At 35.7% G+C, this 11444-nt stretch overlaps 1 protein-coding gene across 1 annotated transcript; it reads left to right on the forward strand.

Moving 5' to 3' along the window:
* The first annotated feature begins 1782 nt into the window (after positions 1-1782).
* Positions 1783-11229, forward strand: LOC131038650 (large ribosomal subunit protein uL6). The gene is made up of 3 exons (XM_057971144.2): positions 1783-2353; positions 10327-10449; positions 10846-11229. Exons 1-3 carry the CDS (start codon positions 1991-1993, stop codon positions 10927-10929), a joined length of 570 nt encoding a protein of 189 aa, XP_057827127.1. The 5' UTR covers positions 1783-1990; the 3' UTR covers positions 10930-11229.
* Positions 11230-11444: the final 215 nt, after the last annotated feature.

Genomic DNA, 11444 nt, shown 5'->3' on the forward strand with positions numbered 1-11444 from the left:
CTGGCCCTGATATTTTTCTTAGTCAGTAATGGGCATTTGCTTCTGAAGTGACCATTCACTTTACAATAATGACAGGCATCTATACCACCCATGTACTCAATTAGGAAACATAAGGTTTCATTATCAAAGCAAATATCAATTTCATTGGGGTATACAAGACCTGGTTTTAAGGCTATGAGTAGCCTAGCATCGAGGCGTGGAAGAACCGAGGGGGAGGAATCAATTTTTACAATTTTGCCCAAGGGTTTGACTATCCTATCTATACAAGACCAAAGAAAAGGGGGAATATTTTTGATAGTTATCCATTTTGGACTAGAGAGGGCCAGAATTTCATCGTTACAAGACTCAAAGTCCCAACAAACTGCCCTGAAAATCGAATTCCCCACCGACCAGTATTGTTTATTAACAATTTTGCTTTGGCTTTCCTTATTATAAAATAATTTAAGAACAACCCCTTTTGAATCATTATACAAAATGTAAAATGAAACCCTAGTTTGTTGACCCAAACATCTTGCAACCATTTGTTCATATATTGACGAGATGGTACCTTATTTACATCAAACGTGGCAAAAAAAATAGCCGAGTCCCTAAGTCTAGAAATCTTAGAGGAAATAACAGAGAGCATTGAACCATTGGGTTTAATGATGATACGATTGGAGGGGGAAACCTCACCTTCTTCTTGTGCGATATGGGTTGCATCTTCATTATGAGACGTTGCCTCAAACCTTGCATCAACTGGGAAAATAATCCGTTTTCCCTCCACCGCCTGGCTGAGGGTCTTTTGTTTCGAGTGCTCGTTCTCGACGACATGAAGAGTGTGTAGTGTTTCATTGCCTTGAGCTCCTTTATTCGCCTCCATTAAATGAGGTAGGTCTGCAATTAATGTTCGAGGGCTGCCCAACGAAGCCAGGGAGTCCTCCCACGCGGTGGCGACCTGCAACCAGCGACACCCTCATAAGATGTGCCCTAGTTGCAGAGCGTTCAATCTCTATTCAATTTGATTATTGATAAGTGCACTTGAATACCCATTTGATTTTGTAGTAGTAAAAATAGACTCTATAGTAAAGTTGTAGATAGATATGAGAAGTTTTGAGAAATTTCGTAGAGGCGAAGAGGTTTTTAAGTCGAAGATAAATGATTTTGAAGCTCGCAAAAATAGTTTTGAATTTCTAAATCTCATTACATAGATCATGCCAACTCTGTAGACACTGGGTGTTATATAGATGATTTACAGTTAGTAATAATATAATATAATAATAGTTTACATGTTTGTTTATTTTTATGAAATACATAAAATAATATAAAGTATCTTAATGTATACTAATATTATGTATTTTATGTATATGCAATCACTAAATTTTATATCATTGATATTATATAATTTTTTTATAATAATTTTAAAATTTGTAAAAATATTTTGCATTTTGAATATTAAATTAATTAGATATAGACAGACTCAAATAAATAATAAACAATAAATAACAAATGAAAAATTAATTAAAATAAATATTGAAAGAAGATTATTTCATAAAAAGAATTTACATTTGAATAAGAATCTTACCCTTCTAAGAAAAAAAATGTTTTAAAAACTAAAAAAGCTCCTCAATTTGCAAAAATAAAAAATAAATAATCTAGGTAATTTGATTTATTAAAATTAATATTTAAGTTCAAACATAATAAATAAATAAATAAATGTGATTGGTGGAAAAGAGAAAACTAATGCATACGGGGATGCTATGACAGAACTGATAAATGATATCACTCCCGACTCCACTTAAGACTTACAAAATAAAATTGTTGAACAATCAACTTACACTAATACAAACCCTAAACGGACCATCCTACAGTAAACCGCTCACGTTACATATAAAACCTAAACCCTAGGAATCGTCAAGCCCTCTGCAATAATTTGTCAATACCCCTGCGATTTTTATCGCAGCCCAGTCTCTTCTTGTATTTTTTGGTCTGTGTATAGATTAACCAAGCAAAAATGAAGACAATCATCGCTTCAGAAACAATGGAGATCCCAGAGGGAGTAAAAGTTGAAATAAAGGCCAAGATGATCAGAGTAACAGGCCGCCGGGGCACACTTACCAGAAATTTTAAGCACTTGAATCTTGATTTTCAGCTCACTGAAAAGGGCAGGAAATTGAAGGTGGATGCATGGTTTGGATCCAGGAAAACAATGGCAGCTATCAGGACTGCACTGAGCCATGTCCAGAATCTAATCACTGGTGTTACCAAGGGATACAGTTACAAGATGAGGTTTGTGTATGCTCACTTTCCCATTAATGCCAGCATCGGAAACAACAGCACCAACATTGAGATCAGGAACTTTTTGGGAGAGAAAAAGGTATTTTGGATGTTGAATCTTTTTTTCCTTATTTTGAAGCGGGTCTACTTTTTATTTGTTTTTGTCAAATAGTTTTTGTGAAATGGGTTTTTGCTGTCAATGGGATCGGGTTGTAAAATCACAGGTTAAATGTTTTCATTATGGAAGCAGGGTTTCTGCGTCATCATGAAATGAATTTTCGTTGGGCAGGGAATTTGTGTTATGAAACTTTGGATTGAATTTTGATTGTTGGAAGTAGATTTTTGGTTTTGTGTTTTCATTTTTTTGTGAAATTAAAATTTTTTACGAGCAGCGGATATAGATTATTAAACTGAGGTTAAGTATTGTCTTTTGTAAACTGACTTCTGTTTCCTATCGGGTAGATTAGTATGGAATTCAGGAGGTTCTAGGCTAGCCGACGCTATTCTGAGGCGATTCGAGCAGTCGGCGATATTTTCCATGCATTCTGTTTGCTTTTGACTATTGAATATGCGCCGTAAACCCTAAATATTCTTCAATTTCACCAGCAGTAGACTAGGAAGGAAAGGGCGTTTGATATCCAGACTCTGACGAGAAAGTATTCTGAATTGGCTTGTCTGTGCTTACAATGTTAATTTTAATATCGACGTTTTACCTTTAGTTTTCATCCCTCTCTTCGTCTGCTTCTTCTAATTCTTGACGTTATATGATAATTATAGTTATCTTTATAGAAAATACTTAATTTGTCATTTTTTTTTCTTAAGTTTTCACGGGAATATTTTTTTTCAAGTGTTTCTCTAAGTTATCCCCCTTTTTTCTTTTTCATCTAAGTTGCTGATTCTGGTTCCAGTTTTTTTTTGGGTTCCGGTTCATCCTTGAAAAAAAACATACAAAAATCATAAATATATACTTATATTAATTTTAATTATATATAGATTTGATACCTCTTGATTGATACGTGTTGTTATAAACAGTTCCATAGGGGTGTATTCCCTGCTCCATGTTGTTTGTTCCAGACCCCAAGGGCATATTGGGACACTGGAACATGGGGGGATTCCCTCTCTGTGCCCATTTTTCTAATGTCTCATGAGTGTCTTAGTACTTTTCAGTGTCCTGGAGACTTATACAGTTTCATGGGGATTATTTGGGTTTTGCTGTGGGCATTGTAATGATAAGATATTTAAATTTATAATTTAATAGTTCTATTTCTGTTTCATTTATTTTTTATTTCAATGCAGAGCGTTTGATCTTCATTATTTACTGTTCAATGCCGTAGCTGATGTTATTTGATTTCCAGCTCCCTGGAATGCTTAATGAGATTTAATGGATTTTTTAACCTTATATAATTGAAAGGTTATACAATATGCACTTTTTAAGTTCTCTTGTTATATGTATATGATGTTCCCTTGCCAACTATTGATTTGCAAGTTTTTTTGCCATCCTGGAAATGCGTTCCTATCTGACCTCATATCTTGCCCTAGAAACTCAGAAACATTGGCTATAACTTATAATCTCTTTATCTATTATCTACTGGTAATACACTACATCTTTTGTTGTTTTGTTCTTGAGAACGAGTGTACCTCTTGAAGTCGTAGATTTTACATGTGGTACAACAAATGGACCTACGTGGGTGATATCATTAATTTTAATTGCTAGTTTGACGGTCCATGTTACATAATAACAATAATTGCAGCTCCAAGTACACATCCAACAGCTGCATTCAGAAGCAGAAAAAGTTGGGCCTCTTCTTGTCCAGTTACACAATTCAGCAAGGTAATCATGTCTGACCACTCCTTAAACTCATCCCTTATCGTGATCTTGGGCAGCCTGTTTGGTTTCTTTGACTCTTTCAACCAATGGTTTCCCGCCTGTGTTTGACTCTTGAACAACCTATCAACCCATGCATTATCGCACTTACACAATTTTCTCATGTGCTTCTTCATAGAGTAGCATTGTAAAGGTCTCCTCGAGGAAAACAAAGTTGAATTTTCCAATTATATCATTATTGATTGTGCAGATTTCCCTCTTAATTGGATCATAATGTTTGTCAAAAGCTATGATCAACTCTTGCCTTTGGGAAGAATTAGGGAATTCTGGGGCTTGTACGAGTGCACTACCCAGAGTCTTAGAAATTTCCTGATTTTCTCATCTAAATTCAATCCCTCCTGCATATACACATTTGTGTAGAAGTATCACAGACAATAAGACACAAATAATTTCTCCTAGCCTAATGAGATACCTTGCCATATGTTATGGCCCAACGCTTCTCATTCTAATGTCAGATTAGGCATTCACAAATGAAACTGTCAAGAATTGCTGGTCTATTGCCCTAGAGTTTCCCACTTGATGTGTGACAGACTTTGAGTATCATCCATGGCAGGTCAACCAAAGGATTAGCCATCTCGTTTGACCTTGGGAACTCAAATTTCTATTAATATGAATTACATAATAGTAGGGCTGAATTGAGAATTCTTCACATGGGATTTAACAATCAAATTAACAAAAATTCACTGCTTTCATTGTCACTGTGCATATATAACAAGCACAACAAAAGATCTAAAGGCGTAGGAGTGCTACTCTGCAATGGTAAGCAGCTCATGATTCAAACCCATGGGAGAATGCATAAGAAGACCATAATTTCTGCGTAGTGTTTACAAGTCTCACCATAGTTAGAATCTTTAGATTGCATTTTATTATATACAAAAGACAAGCTATGGAGTCATTCTACACCACACAAAGTTATTATATGACAATTTTTCAAAGTTACCCCGAGTTTCCGGGACGGGGACGGCAGGACGTGTTTCCGGGACGGCAAATTTTTTTGCGAAATTTGGGGACGGCGGGGGACGGCAAAGGGGACGGCTATATAATATAGGAAAAATTTAAAATATATAGGAAAATTTCAAAATTCTAAATGTTCATATGAAAACATGGATAAAGCATGCATACGTACATTATATTCATATGAAAACAATAAAACATGGATATAGCATGTGTATGATACTATGAAAAGTTGAAAAAATTTTAGAATGTAAATTCTGAACATACAACATTGTTAATACTCAATAGACAGTATGCAATTATGCATTCATAAATCAGAATTTCAATTCATTCACATTGTCAATATGCATATCAATAGACTCGGAGGTTAAATTTTCCCTACTTCTATCGACACAGTTTCCCCCCATATTTTTCAACGGGGGTTTGGGGGCAGCGCCCCTTGCGCGCTCCCTGTCGCGATACAGGGCGGGGTCGAGGGGCAGCGCCCCGCGAGGCCAAAAAAACTTATTCTTTAATAAAGGCGTTGGGTGTTATTTTTCTATTGACTCGCCGAGTTTGGAGATTTTCTAATCTACGTGTCAAAATGCCCAAAGGCTACACTGCTGCCATATAGTTTCATTGTCAAAATTATGAATTAAATTAATAAATTTAAAATTTAATTAATGTTATCTTTTTTAATTTTTTTAATTTTTAATAACAATTTGAATTAATAAGGGGCCTCTATTAGAAAATTTAAATAAAAAATTAAAAATACAACTTTTTAAATTTTTTTAATATTTTTTAAGGGCCTTAGAATGGGGGACGTCTGGCCGTCCCCGGGATGGATTGGGGACGTCCCAGCCATCCCCAGCCGTCCCCGGGACGTACGGACGTCCCCCAGAGCTAGGGCAGGTGTCCCCTCAAAAAACAGGGCAATTTGGGGACGGGGGGGAAACATCCCCTGGCCGTCCCCAAGTCCCCGAAACGTCCCTGGGACGGGGACGGGGGTTTTCAGGTCGGGGACGCATCCCCGGGTAACTCTGCAATTTTTCAATTAAAGAATAAAGATATTAAATTTTAGGAAAATAATTAAATTTAAACATCTACACTAGGCTAACCTTTTTGGAACTCTTTAACATCTGTTGGAGCAGCTATAAGCCCTATAAGCAAACCAAATGTGGTAGACTTGATTAAAAAGAATAGAAGCTTACCAAAAATAGTGAAATTATAATAATACCTGTAGCATTAAGTTGCAACACTAGGGTGAAGAGAATGAATAATAATGCTTCCGAAAGTGAGTTGTTGCCTCTAAACTGATTTGACCAAACTGATATCAGAAAAATGAAAAATCAGATTTGCACTAGTTCTAGGATGACCACAACATCTATGATATCAGGGATGTAGTGGAAAAACTGACATGATGCATTTGTATTATTATGTAATGGAGATATCCATTATAAACTGGCCTTAAAGCAGTGTTCCACGGCCATTGGGGATGGGGAGACTGGGGGATGCAGGGACGGGCTTTGGGGATGGGGGGACAAAGGGAAAAAGTTTCGGGGACGGGGGACTTGGGCCTAGGGGGGGAATGCGTTTCCGTGGAACACTGTAAAGTCACCTGGTTCAAAGTGAGCCTTTTTTTTGTTTAGAAATGGCCAGGCCATCAAAAGACATTTGCCCCCAGGATAGTTAAGAGGCTACACAAAAATCCCTAGCCACCCCCCCTAAAAAGAGGATGTTCCTAGAATTTTTATGGTAAAAACTAAAAAGTAAGGTTCAAGGATGATGCTGGGGATGGTTTTGAGGCATTCCCAGATCCCAAAAACATGATGGGGAGGGGAACAATTGGAAAAATCCCAAGGCCGCATTTTTTGTAACATTGGTTTTTGATGGTTTTTCTAAAGTTTTCAGGCCGATTTTTTTATTTTTTCATAGATTTGGAGTAGTCTGAAAGCCAATACTCCTCACACATGTCTACCAAAACTTGGAAGTTTTACTAGATTAACAAACCTCATCTATGAAACTTGGTCAAGTCTGCAAGTCTTGACTCAAAATGAGATCAACAAGTCCTTGCTGAGACTTGTTGAGTGTCAACACACTGGGTATACTGGGCTGTTGCAACTTGCAAGTAATAATAATTCCTGTCTCTAACAATTTCTTCAGAAGTATCGCAAATCTTTGTTCTCTCAAAATTCCTTTACCTCTAGGCTTGAAGGGTAAACATTGTAGAACCCTCTCATGGGGCCAAACTCAAAGATATGCACTAATACTCTACCTGGAGGAAGCCTCTTTGATGGCTAGAAAATATTCAATGCTTACAAAGCATTTCTATGATCCTTTGAATTTGTGCTTGTTGCTTAGAAGACTCTACATCCGTGCAGTGTAGGTGAAGAAAATGAATAATAATGCTTCCCAAAGGGAGTTGTTGTCTATTTACTGATTTGCCCAAACTGTTATCAGAAACATTAGACCTGTATTAATCGTAGGATAACCATGATATTGAGGTTGTAGTGGGAAGGCTGGCATGATGTATTTTTATTATTATGTAATGGAAACAGAAATATACACCAAAAACAGGCCTAAATGTCACCTGGTTCTAAGTCAACTTTTTTTTTATTTTCTTCTTTCAAAATGCCCAAGCCATCAGGGGACATCTGGTTTTGCCCAGGACAGTTGAGAAACATAGCATACATCCCTAGAAAAATTCCCAGGGGATGCGTCCTCGTGTAACAATGGTTTTACTTTGAAATATTCTTAATTTCATGTTGATTTTCTAATTATTTTAGATTCTAAGAAGTCTGACAGCTAAGGCTCACATGTCTACTGGAAAATCACTCAGAAGTTTTTGCAGTCTCACAAGTCTTGACTATCAGACTTGATCATGTCTGCAAGTCTCAACTGCAAACTGAGACAACCTGACTCAAAATCAAATCTGCAATGTTTTGATGAGACTCATTGAGTCTTAACGCACTCAGAACAACATAGGGGCTTTTGTGGGAAACAATAATTTCTCTCTCTAACAATTCCTTCAGATGTATTCTCAATTATTGATTTCTAAACTGTAAGCACCTCCAAGGCTGAATTATTGTGAACCCGTTGGTAGGGTCAAGCTCAAAGATATGCTCTAATCCTATTTTTGGAGGGAGCCTCTTTGATGATGGGAAAACCATCCAAGGTTTACAAAACAATTCTATGATCCATTGAATTCAGGTTTGCTGATTAGAGGGATCTACATACATGCTCTATTGATGATCCATATACCCATTGTTTCTTTTCTTCAAGATCTTTTTCCATTGTCTAGAATCAACAATCTTGATCTCCTCCTTATGGGTGAAATGATTAATGGTATACTCACCAATTCTTGCTTGAATGAACAGGAACTCTCTCAATTCGTTTATTACAAATCTCATGAGTGAAACTTCAGAATATTCAAAACAACATCTACACCCCCATTATCTACAACTCATAATTTGTCATTAAGGGTATTATGAGCCATTATAAGCTAGAGTTATGCACCACACCTAAGCATCAAATGTTTACCCCCATAACCTACAACTCATAATTTTTCATTAAGGGTATTATGACCCATTATATGCTGGAGTTATGCACCACACCTAAGCATCGAATGTTTTGGTGGCTTGGACTCATATTGATATGTTGTATTCTGAACTTAATTCTTGTTTTCAGGTTGCAGATATGTATATTTTAATGATTTTTAATATTTATATTTGTTTGAATAGACATAACCAGCCTACCAAAAAATGCCATTTCCTGATTTCTGTTTTGATAACTGATTTTTAAACCCTTAATATGTTAAGATGAAAGCGTTGATGAGAAATTAGTTCTTGTTTTCAGGTTTGAGAAATTATGTATTTATGATTTTTATATTTGTTTGAATCCTGTTTGACAACTGAGTTTAAACTTCTTAATGTGTTAAGATGAAAGCAGTGACGAGAGTTATAAATATGGGCGAGGTAAATTATTGGGAATTTTCTTTGTGATTCAATGTCTTGTTTTTTATTCCTATTTTCATATCATTTTGAACCCATGATAAGTTTTTGTATGGATTGATTTTTTGTTTTTATGTTAATCTTAATTATATGCTATTTCAATCAAAGGTGCTATGGCAGTTTTTCATCCGAGCAAGATTAATTTAGGGGTACCCTCTGATGCAAGAGGATGGATCTTTATACTTTCAGAAATATTGAGTAAATATTAACTAATGGACGGCAGGCCGGCTTTAATTTTATTATAGGGCAAGTAGTTTTATTTGTATCTGCTGGTATGCAATTTTTTTTGTTATTTTGGAGTTGAATTGTATTTTAGGAAGAAGGAAGTGATAGACAGGTTTTGACTTTTGTGCAAATGCAATTCAAGGAATCGTGCAGAGAAAATTATTTTTAGGCCCAATGGTTTAAGGAGGGAGTTTCTCTTAGCGATCTGCTACAAAGAAGCCTTTTAGATGCATTGTGATATCTTGCGTGTAGTGCACCTGCACCCTCCTGTATCTGAATGCTAGTCTTGCCTAACTTGGTATTTCAGTCAAAACCTTCTCGTAGACTATAAGATGGTGAACACCATAAAATATTTGAATCTCTAGGTGATCTGATCTTAAGGGGGGTTGTAGAAGAAACGAATTCTAAAAAATTTATCCATTTGTAGAAGTAGAATTCTTCTGAGTTGTTTTTCTTTCTTTAAGCTTGCAATATCGATATGTTCTTACTTGTTGCTTCTAGTTTGTGTAACACATCCCAATTTATTACCATGTAATATTTACCTTGATTGAATGGAGGAGGATTTTAATTCATGTTCGGCTGTTTCAAGCATTAATACCATTTTGAGTTAGGAAACTCAGTTTGTGTCTGAACAAACTGTAGTTCAGGAAAATTGTTAGGTTTGCAAAATTTCTATTCAGTAAAGTTTTATTTTGGACTTGGGTTTTGTGCACAAGTGTGGTTATCTCTGATTTCAACCATGCTTTATTGGTACTGAAAAGTCATGTATATGTCCAATGTAAAAATTGACTCCAGAAATTCTTCAACTAAGTTATTTAAGCAAACACCATTTTGATGCTAGTTGTTCACGATCTTGTGACTACACTAACCTCTTTTAAGCTGAAAGTATCATTACATAATATGCTCACATCTATGGTTTTACATTCTTTTTGGGGATAGTTATCGTTTGATATATAATAGGTAATAGGATATTCTTTTGTATTTTTGCATTTGTGGAACCTAAACCCAAGTTCACTGCAGGTGAGAAAGGTCAATCTCTTAGAGGGTGTTACTATTACCAGGTCGGAAAAGGTGAAGGATGAATTGATTTTGGAGGGAAATGATATTGAGCTGGTTTCAAGATCCGCTGCTTTGATAAATCAGGTTTGTAATTTTCACCGTATTGCATCTTTATGTGCATCACAAATTACACAAATCACTTGAATGGAATGGATGTATGTACATACCATTTGATAGACTAATGTGTGATACTGTAATTTTAGGAAGATAGCTTTCAAGTACCTTAGATATGTGGGTGTTTGCTACTCATTGATTGGAATGCAAGGCACTGGATGTTAAGAAGAGAATCACGCTTGATTGGCCATTTTGTATTTGCTTGAGTCCTGAGACGTGCACTGTTTTTGTTTGTTATTAACATGTTGGAGTTTTAGTTTGAAACACATTATATGGTATCAATAATTGTAGGAAATGAAATGTCAGATAACAATGTGTAAGGGCCTGGTCTAATATTGTGTTATCATGTTTGTTTGTTTCTTGCAGAAATGCCATGTGAAGAATAAGGATATTAGGAAGTTTCTGGATGGTATTTATGTGAGTGAGAAAGGCAACATCGCTGAAGAGTGAACGGCAGTTGTTGAAAAACTTTCTTTATCCAATTTGGGAGATGCAGAGACGGTTATTTGTTAAGGATCCAAACTTTGTTTTTTACGTGCATTTGTTTATCGGCACTCTTTAAAAACTATATTTTTTTTAATGAGAACTTAGGAGTTTTACATGTACTTTAACACTTTGCTGAGAAAATGAACTCTACTTTCGCAGAGATTTCATGTAAGAACTGAACAACCTGCTTGCCTATGTTTAATTTTGTCATTTCAATTTAAACTTTCTTTCCATGTAGGAAAGATGGTTTCTTTTGGTTTTCCACTCGTTTAGTACCCAGTACTTTTTCACGTCACTTTTTTTTGCTCTATTTTAATTCGAAGTTGTGTTTAAAAAGACCCATTGTTAAAAACATGTATATCTATTACTTATTTCTATGAATATAAATTTGTGTTTATGAAGATCCTTAAAATTAAGCACATTAACATACGCAGGAACTTATAGTTGCAAGGATCAAGAGTCAGGATTTCTCTAGGCTA

The sequence above is a fragment of the Cryptomeria japonica genome, chromosome 9, assembly GCF_030272615.1.
Source record: "Cryptomeria japonica chromosome 9, Sugi_1.0, whole genome shotgun sequence".
Classification (NCBI taxonomy): domain Eukaryota; kingdom Viridiplantae; phylum Streptophyta; class Pinopsida; order Cupressales; family Cupressaceae; genus Cryptomeria; species Cryptomeria japonica.

What these genes read in the sequence shown, in the direction of transcription:
- LOC131038650 (XM_057971144.2), top strand. Translation starts at nt 1,991, where the DNA reads ATGAAGACAATCATCGCTTCAGAAACAATGGAGATCCCAGAGGGAGTA. An exon ending in ACTTTTTGGGAGAGAAAAAG is followed by an intron (nt 2,354 to 10,326) that starts GTATTTTGGATG and finishes AGTTCACTGCAG; the next exon opens with GTGAGAAAGGTCAATCTCTT. An exon ending in CCGCTGCTTTGATAAATCAG is followed by an intron (nt 10,450 to 10,845) that starts GTTTGTAATTTT and finishes TGTTTCTTGCAG; the next exon opens with AAATGCCATGTGAAGAATAA.